The sequence below is a fragment of the Natator depressus genome, chromosome 3, assembly GCF_965152275.1.
Source record: "Natator depressus isolate rNatDep1 chromosome 3, rNatDep2.hap1, whole genome shotgun sequence".
Taxonomy (NCBI): domain Eukaryota; kingdom Metazoa; phylum Chordata; order Testudines; family Cheloniidae; genus Natator; species Natator depressus.
In genome coordinates, this window is record NC_134236.1 from 43964390 (window position 1) to 43985853 (window position 21464).

Sequence of the window (21464 nt, forward strand, 5' to 3'; positions counted from 1 at the left end):
TCTGATAATCTTAAATAATTCCAATTGAGCCTGTTATTTGACAATCTAGAGTCGTCTCTAACTTAGACACTCAACAAAATATTAATATAAATGTAAAAGAACACATACATTACTACATTTGTAATGATCTCTTCCCCATTCTCTTTCCTTGCCTTGAAAGTACAGTTATTTTTGGACTGCAAGGCAGGAAGGGTTAGAAACTCAACCATTGTTCTGGATATTAGATCTCAAATTGTGGTAGAAAAACACTGCCGTTTCCCACTAGACTGCAATCTTTTGACCTGTACCAAGAAAAGCCACAAGTCATTCTACAGGTTACCATTTACTATTACCAGAACAAAATTATAGTAACTCCTAGCAAGGTAGCTGTGTGACTTGGCGACAAAATAGCAGGTGAAATTCAATGCTGACGTGCAAATTGACACACACTGGAAAAAAATAATCCCAACTATCCACAATGATGGGGTCTAAATTAGCTATTACCACTGAAGAAAGAGATCTCAGAGTCATTGTGGATAGTTGTCTGAAAACATCTGCTCAATGTGTAATGGCAATCAAAAAATTCTAACAGAATGTTAGAAACCATTAGGAAAGGGATAGATAATAAAACACAACATATCATAATTCCACTATATAAATCCATGGTATGCCCACACCTTGAATATTGTATATACAGTTCTGGTCACTCCAACAACATATTCTTTCCCAAACCTTGTTCTTGGAAACAGGCAAACAAATTTGACTGACTTTTTTTTTTTTAAGAAAAAGGTCAGCCTGAGTTTGGTTCGGATACAGCCCCAAAAATCTATTTAATTATCTACATTTTATGTCTAAATCTTATCCAAACTGCCTGAATCTCTGATATCTGTAATAGAAGTCTTCATGTTTCCCATTGCACTGGAAATAACATAAGTACAGCTTCTCTTTCTGCACTTTGATTTTTTGGTCCCAGGCTGAAACAAGAAGTGCAGAAGTAAAGCATGGAAGTAAAACATAACATTGAGAAAAAATAAACACTTAAAAAAAATAAAAAACTTGAATAGTTTCCATATATATCAATTCTAACTCTATCCAAACTAGCTCTTAATTAGTACAATACAATATTTTTTTCTCCCCATAGGACTACAGCTCTTCAAAGGACAGAATTTCCATTTTGCAAAGAATTTAGAGATTTCAAAATCTGCCTTCATTTCAAATTGTAGCCAAAATTAAAATTTTAAAATTTTCCACAACAGACAATTTAAAAAAAAAATCATTTCAGGACATAGAAAACATTTTGTTTTTTATAAATAACTCCAACTTTAAAAATGTATATTATAATACCAAAATAAATAAATAAGAAGTCATTTCAAAATGAAAAATTGAATTTTTTTGTTCTGAAAATGTCAAAACCAGATATTTTGTAATTGTAACTTTTGGTTTTCATTTTTTTAACTGAAATTCTGGCAAAATTGACCCATTTTCACAAAGCATTTCAATTTCAATGGAACTGTATATTCAATGGATGATGGTCCTGTAAAAGAGCCTCTAACCAGCTCTATGTATGACCCTGTCTCATTCAGTGGACTGCATGGATGGTGCATAGAGAATTAGTCAGCATTATGTAGTGGATGAGGCTGTTGAGGACTCCTGCCTCATTTGAGAGCAGAATTGAGAGTGTGTGGAATAAGGGGATTGGTGGAAAAGAAAAAAAAAAAAAGGAGAACACTGTATATGACCATATAATTAAAGACTGGATGACTTACTGAGGTCCCTTGCAGTTCTACTTTTCTATTATTCTATGATAATACATGCAGATAAGCCTAATTAGGATGCATGGGCCTGACTTTACAAGTTCTTTTAATATAGTTTTTGTGCATGTAATTGAATTTAGATTTATGATATAAGATCACTCATCTCATTTTATTGAAATTCTAAAACTTATAGATGGAACAAGAATAAATGTGTGCATAGATATACATGTGCATGCACACACACATTTAATCATTTGGTATTGTTTTTCATTTTTTTTATTGCAGACTGCAGGTGTGAAGTTTCTCTTTGGAACAAGTCTTGTAATCCAGTAAGTTACTGAATGAAAACCCCAACAGCTTCTATTCAGTATTTTTCTTATTTTGTTCAACTGACACAATGTGGCCTGAGGGAAAGCCACTGGATTCCAGGATTTGAGTTTGTTTGTATGTAAGGGTAAAACAGTGAGTTTGAAAGAGTTTCAGAACTTTGTTTTCACTCCTATGCTCTTCTAGATTTTTGAATTATTGCACAACATGAAGTAGACTAGATTCAACTTCAGTTCAGGATTCTATTAAATTCATATTTAACACCTTTATTCAGGATTTAGAACTTAACTTTTTTTCTCTAATTTAGATCTTTACCTTCAGCTTCCAACTCTCACTATTTCCTACCACTTCACAGTCTCTTCGGCAGAAAACGTTTACAACTCACAACTAAAACGGAGCAATATAAGATATTTACAATAATAGAATTGTCTAGATGCCAAAACATTGTGACATAGCTGAGAAATTTCTTTTACTATCTATCTATTCTTCCCGGTAATCAAATGCTGGCCAGATATGCAAAACATTGAAGTTGACAACTATGAATAATAGTAACAATAATAATAAACCATGAAAATAAAAATAACTATGTATAGGCCTAAATCCATACAAGGGGACCAAGTCAATATCAACATCAGGATAGCATTGGGAAGATGGGTGCAAAAATTGAAGGTTGAGGGTTCTTTTGGATCCATTATTTAAAAAAAAAAGAAAAAGAAAAAAAAAAGAGTTCCAGTTCAAGGTAATCACTTCATTGACATCAGCTTTCTCTAGAGAAATACCTAATTTTTAGAACTTCAGGAATCCTGATATACAAGACTCATTTCAGACACTTGGTATTTTGCCATTATGAGTTCCTTCCACTTGTTCCGAAGTGTAGTTCCTCCTTTTCCAACACAAAAGAAAACAAAAGTTTCTGGCTTTAAGCTCACATAGGAACAAATAGGTTTCTGGAAGTTATTGTGTTGGCATTGAGTGAAAGATGCTGTTTTGTCCACTGTACATTTGACCATCCCTGCTTAAACTGTGTGAGGAAGTGTGATTCTCATTTATTCTATACAGATACAAAAGGCATTTTTTCCAGAGAGGAAGAATAAGAAGAGGTACCTGGGTTCAGTCTTATAGCTGTTTGATATTGGAAACCTTGGCAGGTTTGGTGGGTAGTTGAAAAGCCTTTACTGGTGGATTGGCAGTGTATGGAAAATAAAATAACTTTGTTTTGATTAGATGCAGGCAAGCGAGTTATCATATACAGTATATGCATAAGCCTCATTTAAGAGGATAGAGTCACCTTGTGTGAGGTTGATTCAAACTCTTATGACCAGATTTTCAATTCTGGATATTACATTTTGGATCTTCAATCATTAAATGAGGACTTTGCATTCTTCATCTCTCAGAACAGCAGGGGACAACTGTGACAGTGATAATTTGGGATAACTGTTTTCTGCCCAAAATCAAAATAAAGTGGGCTGCCTACAATGGGGGGAGAACACTGACAAATGTATGAGGATTAGAAACTGACTGAAAAGGAAACAACCATATTATGGGACACAGGATCAGAGGAATATTTGTATTCAGCTCAATTCTCAACATGGAAATGAGCACTCATGAAGTCACAGCATGTGTTGAGTTTCCTCTGGTGACAGGAACACAACAGTGCAGTGGTCAGCCTCTGCAAGGAGACTACCCTGATTGTTATTCAGATACTGGGCTGTGTTACTTTTTATTTAAACTTGCAATCTATTAGCTTTAGCAGACAATTGTGTCTGTATCTTTTATTGTTTGTTATTCTGTGACATTAATAAGATTCCATTTTAATTTGAATGTTAATTTAAGGTTAAATACAGCTGACACAGCAGCATAGAACACTAGTACTTTACAACAGAATGACAAAGGCTTCCTAATGATTAGAGAACAGGAATGTTAAGTCCAGCTGTGGGAGTGCCTGAGGCTCCATCATCTTCCCTCCAAAACACCTACAGGTGTCTCAGCAAGGAAAGTTTTAATTGGGGAGAAAAAATCCAGGCAACTATAACAGAAATTAAAAAAAACAACACTGATATTTTTGATCCAAACAAATAAAGGTGACAATGGAGTAAGTTGTGGCTATTCCATATGGCATTTTCAAGCTTGTATCTTTGCACATGGTGCTTCTTTGATGTCTTTCACGCTTGGAAACTTAAAACAGCTGAAAAAGGCCTCTTACATTCCTTTCTAGTCCTTCCACTGCTGTTCAAAAAAATTCAGAGAAGAGACAAAGTAAAACTCTGGGATGTTTTGGTGAACTGTGTTTAAAAAGGATTAAAACAATAACAGAGGGGGAAATAGACACATCTTTGGATTAATTCTTGGGGCTAATATAATCCATTAATTGTCCTGGCAGAAGAAACTTTTTACTTCTCAACTTTCTGGCAGATAAAGGACACTTAAAAATATAACAATCTAAAGAAATTTAATTTATTGTTTGAGGGTAGATACTTGACACCAACCAGCCTCAGACTATGTTTTTGTTCTCCCCCACTGAAAGAAAAATGATCACAATCAATTCCTGTAATACCAATGTGGATGCCATTCTATACACTGTAACAGACATTCCCTGTCCCCCATTTCCACTCTTAGAAATCATAGAAATGTAGGGTTGAAAGGGACCTCATCTAATCCATCTCCTTGCACTGAGGGGCAGGACCAAGTATACCTAGAGTATCCCTGAAAGGTGTTTGTCTAACCTGGACTTCAAAATCTCCGGTGATGAGGATTCCACAGCCTGCCTAGGTAACCTGTTCCAGTGCTTAACTACTCTTACAGTTAGGAAGCTTTTCCTAATATCTAACCTAAATCCTTACTTCCAATTAAGCCAATTACTTTTTGTCCTTTCCTTGGTGGACACAGAGAACAATCCCTACTTCCATTGTATATATGTTGGTTTCCATATAGTTATGTCTTAAAAAAAACAGAGAAAAAATGAGGCTGCTACTTTTTTTCTATCCCCAAACCCAGGCACTGCCAATTCTACAATGTTGCTAAACTGCTACCACATTTGCTCCTGCAGGTCATAGCAGCCTTAGCCAATCAAGGCTAGGTTGAAATGTTAGTCTAATGTTTACTGTCCATGTACTGTGGAGTACAAAGTCCTTCAGGATGACTGGTTGATAACAACTTGAGCCTTGAGGAATCAGGATCTTCCCATTTATCTGACTCCTAGCTGGGATATACCACAGGTCCCTTCATTGTGCTACTGAACACTGAACCTCCATCCACCCTACTATATGTGTTCCTCCAGAATTATCTGTAGTTAGGAGAGAGATCACTACAAAATGTTAATCTTCAGTTACAACTCTTCTTGCCTTCCTTAGCCTTCCTATCTAACAGCTTTGACTGATACTTGAATTCCCCATATATTTAATGCCAAGATCTGCTCACATTCTGACTAGTACAAGGCATGATTGTATACTTACTTAGTCTATAGATTTCTGTATCATTGTTTTGCTAATGAGATATTGAAAACTAAGATGAGCACCATTTCCCCCATTTTTCTGCTTTCATGGATCATTCAACTCACTGAATATGGTGTTTTTAATTTCAGCATCACATAAAGAGCCCCAGAACGTTAAAAAGGCAAAAAAAGCATTTGCACAAGCACCAGTCTATTTTATTCACTTTACAGAAAAAACAAAACAACTGAACAGAACACCTGACCTTATAAAATTTCCACTCTTAGAAAATTTACGAAAAAGTTCTATTGTATAGACAACAAGGGACCTCATACTCCCTTTTGCAACTGCACTTTCACCCACAGAAGAGTGAAATCTACCTATATGAAATATTCCTTACTTTTTCCTAATACTGCAGAAGTTCCTCCCTATGGGTCCATGGAGTTCAAGTTTACTACAACTGGAGGAAGCAGGACTACGGTGAAAGAAGACAAGGGAGGGAAAGTGGCAAAGCTCTCTTGGATCTTCTGCCCCCAATCCATGAAGGAAGTCAGCACACGTTCATATAAACTAAGGTTTATTCTCTCTGTATGCTGCAGGAGAGTTCTAAGAGAAGTAGCAGAGAGAGGAGACCATGCAAGCACAGTTTCTGCAGTGGTCATTGGGAGTGGTGGAAGCTGGTGGGGGCAGGGTAGTGGAGAGGAGGCACAAGTAAACTTGCCTATAGACCTCCTACTTTCTGCTGATCTCATGAGATCCCTGGATTCTGAACAGGATCCCCATCTTTTTCTACAGGGTCAGAGGCAAACTGGGCACCCATGCGGTTAAGAATTCTTATGAGATTCATCAGTTTTCAGCTCATGGTATTACCTCTCCCTTACATGAGTTATTCTTGTTTATGAGACAATGAGGCCCAAAGTTCTTTTATTTTAAGCCCTAATTTTTTTCTTCCTACTTTTGGTTGCTCAGGTTAAGTGCCCACTTTTAAAAAATCTGACTCATTTCTGCCAGAGTAAGACACTTTTTTTAATCAATATGTCACTTTTTTTTAATCAATCCCCACTTTTCTGTTCACCAAATGATAATACTTTCCTAACGTGCAAAGATTCAAAATATTGCTTTTAATTATGTACTTAAATTCCCCACATACCCAGCTGTGTATGGAATTAAAATGCAATTCAAACACTATAGAGACTAGGTACTAATGCTCCTCATTTTGTGAGAAACCATGTCAGCCAACTAGTATGGTTACATATCGCTCTTTAAAACACACATCCTTCCCCTCACCCTCCAAAAACACATGTTTTTTTGTGAGCTACTTACTGGTGTATGTGAGCTGAAATCCTTGGTCAGTATCAGATCCATTGGTGTTAAATTCTATCCACAAATGGTTAGAGGTGCTATTCAAGATCATTCCCACCAGTTCATTTTTAGTGAAGACCCCCAGAGGACGAGAAGAACTGTCTTTTCCATCGTACACCTTGTAAAAATCAAATCACAGCATGAAACTCTTTGTTATTTAATTTTCTAGTAATTGAATTAGTTTAATTTATTTTTAAACAATAGCTATGAAGCTGCTTCTAAGATAGATAGTCTTTTCTTACAACCAGTTCCTAAACAATCTGTAATCTTGGGCACAGAAAAGACATTTTTTTCTTATATGTCTTTCTTAGTTTTGCATTCAGATGAAAGACAAAAATATTCCACTATACACACACACACACACACACACACACACACACAAGCATTTTGTGAGATTATCTGGAATGAAATTAATATTTATACATGGATCTACCCTCAGAGGTTTCATAACCTCATGGGTTTTTTCCCCCATAATCCACTTACAAAGGCTGGAAAGATTTGTGACATTTCAGTGAAGGATGTCTTTTCTAAAATCATTGTCAAAGGAGGGATGGGGTGAATCTTCTTCCACTCTGTTCCCTCATGTCTGAATGTATTAAAAGCCAGACTGAGGTACTGAAGCCAAGCTGTCACTTTTTATTTCAGACTCTGTGCCTGAGGTAATAATTTGATATCACATCAGAGAGATGTATGCTGCACTGTCCAAACAAACTACAGGGAAGTTGGTTTTTAATATGCACTATTCCAATGGGAAAAATCAACAACATTAACCACTATGCTTTTAAAATTGTTCAGTCAAAGAAATGTCCTTTTGATTGGTCATGAACACAGGACTGATATAAAGGGAACCTAGTATTGATTTGGGATTTTTTATGTTTTCTTCTATATTAAAAAAATTCAAGGCCACAAGTCCCCAAATGGTCCCCTGTGGTATTTTTGAGGACACTAAATGAATTCAGTAAACTATTTTTTCTTAGTATTACATAAAGCATGTATACTTTCATTGAATTTATGCTTCCATAAAAGATGTATTCACTATGAGAATATTTGTACAGGATGAGTGAAAAAATGTGTTTGTACAATAAGGTGACAACTCTATACATTTAGTTTCTAATGCACAATAAAACTCTACCCCGATTACCCAGTTTTGCTGTGTTGCCTAATGTGACTGCAGCTGACCTGTCTAAGAATCCCTATTTGTGTTCCCCTTTCCTTAAACTCTGTCTATTCATCTGTGTATCCTTAGGCTGGTCTACACTGGGAATTTGCCCTGATTCCAGCCCTCAGTGGTCAGTCACCTGTTTAACTGCACCTCTGAAGACTGATAGTTTAGATGAGGTAAGTCATTATTTGCACCAGGATGCATATTACTGCTTGAAACCAAAACAAGATGCACTGGTGAAAATCTATTTATATTGTCTAAACTGGGGAGGTTGTACTAATGCAGCCACACTTGTGGCTGACTGCCGATAGCTGGAATTGGGAAAAATCCCCACTGTAGACAAGGCCTCATACCATGAGATCTTTGGGAATGAATGTCTGGAAAGTGCTTAGCTCATCATGAGCACCCACAAATTAATTAATATGGATATTGATTTCTGGACAGGTCTGTGAGATGAAAGCTGATTAACTTGATAAAAACATATAGATGTAAAGAATGAACTTTCTGACCATAAAAGTAAAGAAGCATCTGGACAATGCATTATGCAGGGCTTTACCTGTGCAATATGTACAGCACATAGATGTGTATTAACCATAGCACTAATGAGAATTTCATAGCTTGCTATCTTGGGCCCTACATGCAGACAGATTGCTGCACCCACACAGAGCCCCATTAAACTCCATGAGTTCCTGCTAGTGTGTCTGCCCTTGCAGGATTGGGACCATGGGTAGTGTGCTGAGAATATCTCACAAGATGTGTCCAGCTCTTCATATAGTGGTGCTGTGCTGATCTGACCCAGGACAAACTACAGTTCTTTTGGCATTTTAATTAAAAAATATGTTTCCAAAGATTGTAAATCTGTTGTGAAAACTGAATTCATGTATAGAGGCACTGTGGGATTTATTTTAAAACATTTTGATCAAATACATTTTGCAATTTGTTGGGTTTGTAAAAGGCAAAATATATTTTGCCTGGTTTTAGATATCATGTGAATTACCTTTATTTAATGTCATGGGTACCACTTGCAATTAATATTAAAAGAAGAAAAGCGATCTTGTTATTAGTCTTTAAGAGAGAAAAAAATTAGCTGCTATCTATTAACTCAATCATTTTTTCCACTATGGTTTTACAGCAGGTTTCTATGTATAGGATTATGGTAATCATAATGGCTTCATATAAAGGAAAGATAATACATTTAGTGAGACGTCCCCTCTGTGAAGGTCTCCTCCTTACCTCTTTGTTAGAGATACTCTTATTACCACCACTGTGCTTTGGTATGATAAGATATATAGTACCAGCTCCCAAACTTCACTTTGACACACCTTGAATCACAATTGCATTAACTAAAACTGAGATGACTGGAAACAATGTAGAAAGAGCAGTAATAAAGCAACTGCTTATTTTACCTAAGCAATTTGTCCTATAGTTGCTATCATTAAATAGATGCTATCAACTAGTTGATAGTTCCTAGTTTGCTTTTACCTCAGCGTTATTTGTGATCAACTCTTCAAAAATATAATGCATTTCTCTTTTGATCCTCATCGTCATTTATTACTTTTCAGTAAACAAGTGTGTGCAAAAGTGGTTTAAAAAACAAATAAAAGAGACAGGTTTCAGAGTAACAGCCGTGTTAGTCTGTGTTCGTAAAAAGAAAAGGAGTACTTGTGGCACCTTAGAGACTAACCAATTTATTTGAGCATAAGCTTTCGTGAGCTACAGCTCACTTCATCGGATGCATACTGTGGAAAGTGTAGAATATCTTTTTATACACACAAAGCATGAAAAAATACCTCCCCCCACCCCACTCTCCTGCTGGTAATAGCTTATCTAAAGTGATCACTCTCCTTACAATGTGTATGATAATCAAGTTGGGCCATTTCCAGCACAAATCCAGGTTTTCTTCCCCTCTCCCCCCCCCCACCCACACACACAAACCCACTCTCCTGCTGGTAATAGCTTATCTAAAGTGACCATTCTCCTTACAATGTGTATGATAATCAAGGTGGGCCATTTCCAGCACAAATCCAGGGTTTAATAAGAACGTCTGGGGTGGGGGGGGGTAGGAAAAAACAAGGGGAAATAGGTTACCTTGCATAATGATTTAGCCACTCCCAGTCTCTATTCAAGCCTAAGTTAATTGTATCCAATTTGCAAATTAATTCCAATTCAGCAGTCTCTCGTTGGAGTCTGTTTTCGACTTTTTTTTGTTGAAGGATAGTCACTTTGAGATCAGAAATCAAGTGTCCAGAGAGATTGAAGTGTTCTCCGACTAATTTATGAATGTTATAATTCTTGATATCTGATTTGTGTCCATTTATTCTTTTACGTAGAGACTGTCCAGTTTGACCAATGTACATGGCAGAGGGGCATTGCTGGCACATGATGGCATATATCACATTGGTGGATGTGCAGGTGAACGAGCCTCTGATAGTGTGGCTGATGTTATTAGGCCCTGTGATGGTGTCCCCTGAATAGATATGTGGGCACAGTTGGCAACGGGCTTTGTTGCAAGGATAGGTTCCTGGGTTAGTGGTTCTGTTGTGTGGTAAGAGACAGGATGATATCCTGGCCCCACAGAAGTAAATAGCAAAGCTGCTATTGACATCAATAAGCTCAGCATTTCATCTGTAGTTCCTACAGTGAAGAGTTTACAATCTGCATTTTAGATATGACAAAATTAAAGATGTTAAATTAATAGAGTTGGAATTAGAGGAAGAATGGATTAGAATTACAATAATAATTTCACCTAGTTATGTGGTTTAGGTATGTTCACATAACAGTGATTCTGTTTTAATTTTTTTATTTGAATCCTCATCCTCTGCCCCCCAACCTACAATCATCGCCTTCCTCACGTTTTCAAACTTTGGCCCCATTGCGCAAACCTTCACCCACATGAAGATTCCTTAATAACACAAATAGGCCTGCTGAAATCAACAGTCTTGATTCTATATCCCTTATTCATGCCATTAGTACTTACTCAGGCAGGTAATTCTAATGAAGTTAATAATACCCTGGTAAATTGGTTTGTTTTGTTGTGAAACAATTAACTCCTATATCTAGCATAACTCCTACAATTATTAGTGATGCCAGTGGTAAAGCTGGTCCAATTTTTTTCAAATGAAATATTTTTTCTTCAAAAAACAGGTATTAGTTAAAAGATTTTTTTCCCAGAAACGTTCTAATCTTTTTAAAAAAACTGATTTCTTAAAATGGAAACTATTTTAAAAATTAGCATTTTTTTTAGTTTGCTCATTTGTTTTTTATTTTCCTTTTTGACTTTTTCATTGCCAATTTGAATGGGTCAGCTTAGTCACATAGAGGGCTTTTCATGAAATCTCATGTTTTCATTTTTGAATAGCAAAATGAAAAAAAAAATGTAATAATTTCAAAAATGCCTATTGAGCCAAAGGGAGTTTACACATCATGTTTTTGAAGCTTTGTGCCAAAATGATGGCTTTTTGTTAGGTCTTACCCTATAGGAGGATTTTTATTAAAATATATAAGTAGAAACCATAATTTAAAAAACAGAGTTTTCAAATACTGGGTTTAAACAATATACATATGTGTCTCTTTACAACTGTTGGTAAGTAGCTAGCGGAGATAATTGAATATGGGCTATAAAGCCAATATAACCAATGTTATAGCTTCTACTCCTGGGGGAATTCTATGCCATTGCACATGCACCAAATTCATAACCCCTCTGCAGATTTTTTTTTCTCTGCAGAATATAGATTCTGCCGGAGAGTTGCTGCAGTTACACCTTTTGCCCACCACGGGCTGCTCTGATGCCAGAAGAGAGGGAAGCCAATGGCTGAAGAGGGACAGGGAAGAGGCTACATTCCTCACAGCAGGGCCAGGAGAGGAGGCCTGGGACAGACAGAGCAGTGTACATGGGGTTGCTGGGGGGGGGGTCACATACTGGGGTTCAGAAGGGCTAGTACCAGGGGCAGACTGGGGCATGGGCTCAGGAGCTAGTGGGGTGAGAGCACAGATCTTAGGGCTGAATGGGATGTGGCATGCAGGGCCACAGTGGGACGGGGGTAGGGGGTGCAGGGCCACAGGGGATGGGTGGTAGGGAGCTTGTAGGGATACAGGGGAAAGGGAAAGGGGCTACAGGGACATAGGGTGATTGTGCCTGACTGAATGGGAGAAGCCAGGGGTCAGTCAGGGTCTGCATAGGAGAGGCTCCCCAACTCCCTAACAATCCTCCTGCTCCCTCCCCTCACCCACAAAAAAAAACCCTCTTCTATACCTCTCCCACCCACACCCAACAATCCTCCAGGTTGACTGTCAGGCTCCTTCCCTCTCCTTCAGCGCCTCCATTACCCCTGAGTCCTTTGCACTGACTTCTGAGGGGTACTGGAAATACATTTCTGTATTGTAGTTTAAATGAATTACTCAAAGTTCTGTATTAATATGCCTAGTAAGGAATCTGTTTGTCCAAAAAATAAAACTATGTCCTGAATCTATTTTCTTTTTTTGTCTGTATTGTTACAGACATACTTGCTGACAGGTATTTTGAAATAAATTACAAAAATAATTGAAACTGGCATGATTATATTGTATTATTTTGACAAATAAAATATGCAGAATTTTAAAATACTGTGTGGAGAATTTTTACTTTTTTGGCGCAGAATTTTCCCAGGAATAAGCTTTAAACTCCAGCTTTGATCAATATGGATTTTAAAGTCCTTACAAGCTGATGTCTGTTCTGTGACCTACATAAGTTATCTGGTGTTTGGAGTCCAATATTTAGTGGACAGCTTTCCATATTATAGAAAATATTGTCAATATTGGTCATTTTATTGGAAGTCTCTATTAAGAGCTCCATGCTAGGAGACCATAATGCCAAGGACCAACCCAAGAGAGAAACATCATACCATTCAGGGCTGAGACATGTTTTCTGAGGCAGTGTAGGAAGCTTATACTTTTACTGTCCATTCTATGCTTAATTTGTGGGAAACAGCTGATACTCTGTCCTAAAATCGTCTTTCTGTGCCTAGGCTTTTCATGATCATGTTCAATCCAACGTATTTAAAATCTCAGCTACCTTGAAAGGCATTTCCTAACCTACCAGTGAATTTAAGTGAATAACATTGAGCTCCTATAAAAATGCACTCTCTCCTTGTAGGGCAGGTGGAGTTTTCAAAAGAGACTAGTGATTTTTGGGTCCCTCCATTTTTTGGATACCCCACTCAAGTCACTTAAAGGATCCAAATTTTCAGAAAGTACTTAGCCTTTGAAAATCAGGTCCCTAAGGTACCTTCATTTGGGCCCCTGAAAACAAGGGGCAGGACTTTAGTGAATATTTAATGCTACGTGTGCTCTGCTTCATAGGAGTAAGCACTGAGTGTGAACTTTTTAAAGGTACTTGGGATTTGGGCACCTAGGCACTTCTGAAAACCCCACTTGGCACGTATCAGCATCATTAGGCACCTAAATACCTTAAAAATCTGGCTTTAGATGCCTATCTGCATCTTTAGGCATGTAAATACCTTTGCATATCTGTCCCTAAGAGCCTTACATCTGAATCTCATGCCTTTTGTCACACCATGTCCTTAACAACCTCATATTTTTAACATAAATCATCCTGCTTCGAAAGTGATGGTGAATTGATTGGGAGATGCCCTGGTGTCATTCAGCCTTGAAAAATCCTCTCCCTTCAAGTGACTAGACATTATTTATGACCATTGATTTAAACGGCTTCTGCAAATGTACAAGTGGCAATAGAAGTGGAAGCACAAAAAACAATCTATAGGGACAAGATGAGGGAATGTTTAAGTAGCCTAAATCATGACTGGATTCCTCAAGTGCCATTTCTCAGTACCCATGGATTGTTCACAGCCAGCACAAAAGGATATTTTGGTTAGACTCTCTTAACATAATGGACAATTTTCTTATTCTTACCTCTACAAACAATAAAAGATGAGGGATTGGTAAACTCTGAAATTGTATGGACTATCCCAGTTTGATGATCTCTAGGTGTGGAGTGATAAGATTCTAGTCCCCCTGAAAACAACAAAGCCGGTCCCCCAAAAAGGGGTAAAGATCATGCACATGTCACCATAATGGGTCTCAATCAAGGCCTCAGAATGACTGCTTGAAGGTGGGCTTAACCATTGTTTGTATGTCCTTAGGAATCCCTGATATCTACAACCAAGAAGCATGGCAATGTATGTTGCCATGGACCTCACTGCTATATCCAAGGCATACAGTAACTGCCTGAAAGTAAATCACACTACCAGCTGATTTTCAGCAATTATAGATTTGAGCTCTTCCCTGCTGTTTTGAGGGAGCTTATCCAAAATGTCTGATATTTTATGCCAATTCAGGTAGTCATTTGCAATTAACAAGGTCTAATAATTAGAGATATGTAAAGTGAAGACTTGCTGAGTAGAAAATTTTCCTTCAAAAGAAATATGGACATTTTGTTTTTTTGTCTCTGGGTGCTGTTTTCAGCAGCCCTTGTTGCCTGATCCCTTTCTAGGGAACCTTGGACTGGATGGGTATAAAAATAATCAAATCTAGATGAAGGTTACCTGGTAGCATCTGTGCACTTTTTTTGGAGGCTGGTGCAATAGATGCCGGTGTCTGCCAGGTATATCTTGCTGTCTCCAGTAAACCATTGTTAATTGGCACAGCCAAACAACTAGGCAATAATATATGTAAGATATTTAAGAGTTTGTGATTTTTCCTGTGTCATCTTCTCAGGTATTTAACATGTGGTGGAAAAGATCCTGAAATATTTGTCTGTCTTCAGACTGAGATAGTGTTGCAGACACTACAGCTTTGTACAGAGAACATAAGGAGATACCCGTCCGAATTTTCTACCTATTAGTCTGAGGTTGCTTTTAATCTGATACCTACTCTTGTTGCTCGATGCGGGAGAGCACCACCTATGTCCTATGAGCTATTTGAGCTATTGAAGGGGAGGTGAATCTCATCCTCAAAAGGGCAACAGATAAAATTATTCTGTCAGGCTGCATGCCCCAATGGCCCCGCAGTGTCAGAATCATAGAATCATAGAATATCAGGGTTGGAAGGGACCCCAGAAGGTCATCTAGTCCAACCCCCTGCTCGAAGCAGGACCAATTCCCAGTTAAATCATCCCAGCCAGGGCTTTGTCAAGCCTGGCCTTAAAAACCTCTAAGGAAGGAGATTCTACCACCTCCCTAGGTAACGCATTCCAGTGTTTCACCACCCCCCTAGTGAACTTACTAGGACTGGGATGGGAATGAGAACTGGGGCCTACGGGGTACATACCATGGGGCATGCATCTTTAGAACCTCTAGAACTGTGATACCAGGAACTTCTCTCTCTCTCAGAGCCAAAAGATCATAGGAATGGGACATCGGAAAGTAGGCAGTGGACACCTTCCTGAGGCATTCAGAAGCTTATGAAGAAAAGTGTAGGTTACTTACCTTGTTTGGGAACTGGAGTTCTTCGAGATATTTGTCTTTATATGTTCCACTTTAGGTGCACATGCAACCCATGTCCTTTAGTCAGAGACTTTTGGTAGCAGTGCCCATTTACTCCAAATATGCACCCTAACTACCCTCGGGCCATGTACCAAGGATATGTAGGGCAGTGTTGGACAAACCACACTCAGTTTCTTCTCCACCACAAATTCCTGTCAAGATGAGACTCTGAAGCAAAGGGGAAGGAGGGCAAGTAGTGGAGTACCCATAGGGACAAACATCTCAAGGAACTCATGTTACTATGCAAGGTAAGTAACTTCTCCTTCTTCTTCAAGTAATGTCCCAAAGGGTGAGCCACTTCACGAGATTCCCAAGCAATATGCTTGAAGATGGCTGCTTAGGAGCTCGGTCTAAGACTTTTTGAAGAACGGCATTTCCAAAAGCAGCCTCTGCTCTGTGTGTGCTCATATAATAGCTCTACAAATTTCTTCAGTTGGAACATTTTTCAACAGCACTACAGAAGTAGACAATTATCTAGTAAAATGAGCTATTAGTCTAGGAAGGTGTGATGCTGTATGATTGAAACATAACCATTTATATCATTAATATTGTTGCTGTTAGACAATTGCAACAAATTTTGTACAAAGTATGTCATGTAAGATGTTAATGAATAGGTTATAATTTGCTGAGTATGATTACCCTGTTTGTATGTATGTATAATCTTTGTATCTAAAGTTATGAATATTGACTATGTGCCAGTATTTCAAATGTTTGCTCCTGGGTTAACAGGCACAAGGTAGTTTACATCCAGGCTAGCCAGCACACTGTGAACGGATATTTCAATTTGATGGCCCATTAAAGAACATAATGGCCATACAAGAAGCTTGTCCTCACCCAGTGAGCCTTCCTGTGGATGCTTTAGCCAGCATATGAGTAATGGCTGCTCCTATGAGTCATCAGATCATGCAAGGGGCATGTGACTAGCTCATGTGACCCTGGACTCCATCTTGTGCCTGTAATTTCCCACAAACTAATACTGAGAGCAACCCCTCCACATGGAAGTAGATATAAAAAATCCTGGAAACATCTCCATTTTGCCTATTTCCTGCTCTGATCTCTGGACAATGGACTTCCAGTAAAAGAAGCATTCCAATCAATGGACTGAGGACCCCTTCCAATCTTTTGGAAATTACCAGAGACTTTACAAGCTAGCAGTCTGTAACATCATTGCTACAAACCTGATATAAGAACATAGCCTTTATTGTATATATATGATATATTTGACCATTTTTAACTCTCTTCTCTTATAAATAAACCTTTTAGATATTAGATTGGCAATGGCGTGATTATTGGGTAAGATCTGAGATATCTATTGACCTGGTTGTGGGCTGATCTCTTGGGATCAGAAGGACCCTTGGTTTGATTAAACTGGTTTTCAGTAACCACTCATCATAAAGTCTAGTGTCTGGGTGGTGAAATAAGTGCTCAAATGCCTAAGGAGACTGCATTTTTGACTTCTTGCTAACTAGTATAGTAAGACAGAATTTTACTTTTGTTACTGGCTTGGTGTATTTCATGGTAGAATAACCACCACTTTGGGGTGAGTCTGCCCTATTTCTCACCAGTTTGTCCTGAATCTGTTATTCTCAGCTGTGACCCACTGAGGCACAGTGACCAATGGAATCAAGTGAGAAAGGTGCTCCACAATGGGTTGGAAGAAATGGGTAAAACAATGCAGCTGATAATCCAAATGGTGGGACAGTTCACAACCCTGATCAAATCATCAAAATAAGTGTTTGCTCAAAGTCAAAGGCTACACTGCTGTTACCGTGAAGGCTGGAGATTTTTTCTTAAATGGCAGCCCTCTCTTAAGGACTTTTCTTCTTTGACAGGCCAGAAACTGAGCAGGATGGGATCTTTGTGCTGTCTGTAATCGACTAAATTTTCTCTTGTTTGCAGAGATATAGATTCCCACTGAGCAAAGCATGGCCCTTGAATCCTTCAAGAAGTGTAAGGATTTGTCTGTAGATTCACTAAACTGCTTTATTCCATTGAAGGGGAAGTCCTCACCAGTGTTTTGAACTTCTCTCAGGATTCCAAAGGCTTTAGGCCAGGAAGCATGTTGCATAATGACTGGCTGTTCTTCAAATCAGCTGCCCTTTGGAGAGGATATCCCCAAACTTCTCTGGTTGATCCAGTAGTATGTGGTCAATAAAGGAACTGACCAATTTGGTAGCCTAAGTCCGAAGTCTACACAGCTGTTTTAAACACCATAGCATGAGCCTGAATCTCTGTCCTCTGAGACTTCCTGCTCTGGGTTTAAAATTCAGTGTAGACATATACCAGGTCCTGAGCTACCCTCTGAGGGAGTGAGATGGGGTGATCTTTTCCTCCCCCTGGTAGGACCAGAAGTAGGCCTCATAGAATGAACTAACAAAAAAAATATGAGGTGAATCTCTGTAATTTTCTCTGTTCTTTTTGACAAGGAATGACAGACAGAGCCATTCTTTGGGATGTGCCCTTCCCCAAGGCAAAAAGAAATCTTAGGTGACCATTGTTAAGCAACATAGCTACTTCACACAAAGGGGAGTTCTTGAAGTTGGAAGACTTCAGTTTATTCACAGTAATAATGCCCATAACTATGAAAAAAAGATTCCCTTACATTAAGAGAATATTTTTGTTCTTGTTTGTTGTTGTTTTGCCAGTGGGCAACCCAACATTATTATACACTAACACAAACTTCAATAACTCCGTACAAATAAGGCTAGTTGTTTTGCTCAGTATCCAGGGACATGGACACTGCAGGCTTCCATTTTGCAGCTACAGGTGGTAAGAAAGAACAAAAGGGCTGTTGGGCCTGCTCTGCCCTTTATGCCCTTGAAGAGGTAGGGGAAGGACAGGAGGACACTCTGGGTGCAGGACAGCTGCAGACACTGCTGGCCAAAAGAATCCAATCTCATGTACCTGGGGTCACATGGGCACCAGAAGTGGAAAACATATGGACAGTCACTGAAAGAAGATTATTAAATTGCAATAGGCCACTTGTACCACTAAAAGTAGAGCTGAGTGGAGAAAGGCAATTTAGTTTCTTCTCAGGAGTTACACTATGGGAGGATAGTCTTAGGCATCGATTTCCACATGTGATGGGGCAGCTTCCCTAAAAACAGTTTAACCAACCGGAGGAGGATTCCCCTTGCAACAGCTCCTTTGACCCTGGCACAAAAAACATGCTTCTGGCAAATGGAGGCATCATCAAGTCAGCCTTATTTCCTAATGATTCTGCATTGCCAGAAGGACACGGCCTTAGAATTTATTGGCAACCAGCACCCAAATTACCGAAGAACCATGGGATGAAAAGCTTAAAGCTACCTTTGCACTCTACCTCCTAAACTGGGCTGAATGCAGCAGTTGCAGCCTAGGATCTGGGTCTTAGATACCAGTAAGGGTTCAGTAAGGGATCAGCCAACAGAGACTACACTGAGGACCCATGCATCCTACATGTTCCCTGTTCCCAGTCTTCTATATTCACTTTTCAGGCAGTATGTGGCGCTCTCTAGATCGTCCAGCATAGGGTGAGGTTGTGGCCATTTCCTACACTCCCATACCTCCAACCTACCTCACACACAGATGAGTGGGTTTTCTACCAGCAGGTTCCCAGCTCCCTGATTTCTGTCATCAGAGTCCAACATACATTTGGGGAAAATTTTGCTCTATAATTCAAAATATCATTTTGGTGTTTATTAAACAAATCCTTTTCTTGACAGAGATACCAGTTTCTCCCTTTGGAAAAGTGGGAAACATTGACACACCCTCCGATTCCTCTTTTCTAATATCTCCTACTTCCCTTATATCCCTCAATATCTATACTATATTTTGAAGAGCATATATAGGACCCAATTTTGATTTCCTTATTCACATGAGTAGCCTCATTCACATCAATAGGAAACCACACATGAGTAAGGCAATTACATTTTGACCCTTTTATCATTAAATCAGTTGAACTATTTGTGGGGTAACCAACTATTCAGTGAGAGTTACAATAGCACCACCAGGCCACAAAAGTAAACAGTTATTACTATCATCGAAACTAGAACATAATCATGGAAGTTAAAACTTGGAAGTTATATAACCAAACTCAGTTATGTGATCACTTCAAGCACTGTCCAATGTCGAGAAGTCAGAAACATAAATATGAAGTAGTAATTTAGGAGATGCCAGATAATTTAGATCAGTTATGTGTTTTTCTGCCTTGTAAAATATGAGAGTTATAATTAAAAAGTGGGGGCGTGAGGGCAGAAAAAACTATGCCCATAGGTACATTAAAAATATGAAAGTAGATTTTCAAAGTGTGTATAAATCAAGTATTATTTCTCAATGGGACTATTTAGAGAGGTAAGAGAGGCAAAACAGGCCTTCTGTAATCATAGGTCTGCGTCTTTGTTGCAACAGTATTACAGTATTACAGTTACAGTCTTGTAGTTGTAGGTCTTGTTGGAGCCCTGGGCATAGCCGAAAGGGTGAATGAAAGTAGGCCTGCCCTTGGCAGAGTAGTAACACACTAGGTGTCAGCTAACCAAGTAAGCACATTCCTGACGTGAGAGGATAGTACCAGAACACCCAGAGTTTTCAAGTAGCTGTGTAAACAAATTCCACAAGAGATGGTACAAGAACACACCGACCCCTCATAAGATAAGGAGGGGATGATAGGGTAATGGATGAAAATGTTTTGTTCAAACTAGCAGATTCAAGGATGGTAGCAACATATGGAATGTAATATGTAACTTGTCTGTATCAATGTATAAAAGTAGAAGTCACAGGAGCGGCATCTTTGTGCAAGTCTAGGGGACAGCTTCGTGGTGTGCTGATTGAATTGGTACCATTGTCGCGAGCATACATGTGTTAGTGAACCTGTAACCATTGAGCCTGGACAATAGTACCAGGTTTCAGAGTAACAGCCGTGTTAGTCTGTATTCGTAAAAAGAAAAAAGAAAAGGAGGACTTGTGGCACCTTAGAGACTAACCAGTTTATTTGAGCATGAGTTTTCGTGAGCTACAGCTCACTTCATCGGATGCATCCGATGAAGTGAGCTGTAGCTCACGAAAGCTCATGCTCAAATAAACTGGTTAGTCTCTAAGGTGCCACAAGTCCTCCTTTTCTTTTTTCTTTTGACAATAGTACCGTGCTTTATCGACAATAAACCTGGCCAAGTGCCTTCATCACCAAACCTGTGGTCTTTCTTTATGAACACCAGCAAGGTCTGCGGAATCTGCCAACTGCACTCTCTGCTAGTGCAGCTAACACTGGAGCTCAAGGAACAGCAGCACTTAGCAGTCTTAACAACACTTTGCAGCACTAACAACGGTAGTATAGCTCTTCTCTTCTCAAATGAGCAACAAAAATACTTTTAAATTAAATTAACATTGTTAAACACATTTATTCATGTATGAATGTCAGTGCTTCATGGAATTTTCAGAAGCCTTTACGAAACTTTGAGCACTGATAACTTCCAGTGATCTGCCATACACATCCATCCATCTCCTCACTGGTTATCCCCTACGATGACCTTCCACCATTCTTTCAATAACTTTCTCGAAGTTATTTCCAACCTCTACACCTAATATGACCAAAGCACATAATTTTATATCTTTGATTTCCAACATCAGGGTCTACTTCTCTCCAATAATATTTCTAAGATAAGCATTCATCTTTGTTTCCATCCAGGAGATAGACAAGAGTCTTCAGCAGCACCACATTTCAACTGTTCAGTTTTCTTCTTGTCTGAAGCATTAACGTCCCACGATTCACATCCATAAATCTCTACAGTAAAAAATAAGGCTTTTCACTAGACACACCTTCGTACATTTTGAGATGCCATGTTTTTTCCACATTTTCTTAAGGAAGTCAAAAGCTGAGTGAGCCATCCCTAGTCATCTTCTGATTTCTTTGGAATAGCCTTGTTGGTTGGATATATACGATCTGAGACAATTAAATTTATTTACTTATACAGCTTGTCTGTTAATCATGATGTTGTCT

The 21464-nt window shown here is 38.7% G+C and overlaps 1 protein-coding gene across 1 annotated transcript in view; it reads right to left on the reverse strand.

Annotated features, from left to right (window-relative positions):
* CSMD1 (CUB and Sushi multiple domains 1) overlaps window positions 1–21464 on the reverse strand; it is a 1960312-nt gene that overhangs the window by 415343 nt on the left and 1523505 nt on the right. The window contains exon 23 of the mRNA XM_074947791.1: window positions 6812–6968. Within this exon, the coding sequence (XP_074803892.1) occupies window positions 6812–6968 (157 nt within the window). The remainder of the gene's footprint in view (window positions 1–6811; window positions 6969–21464) is intronic.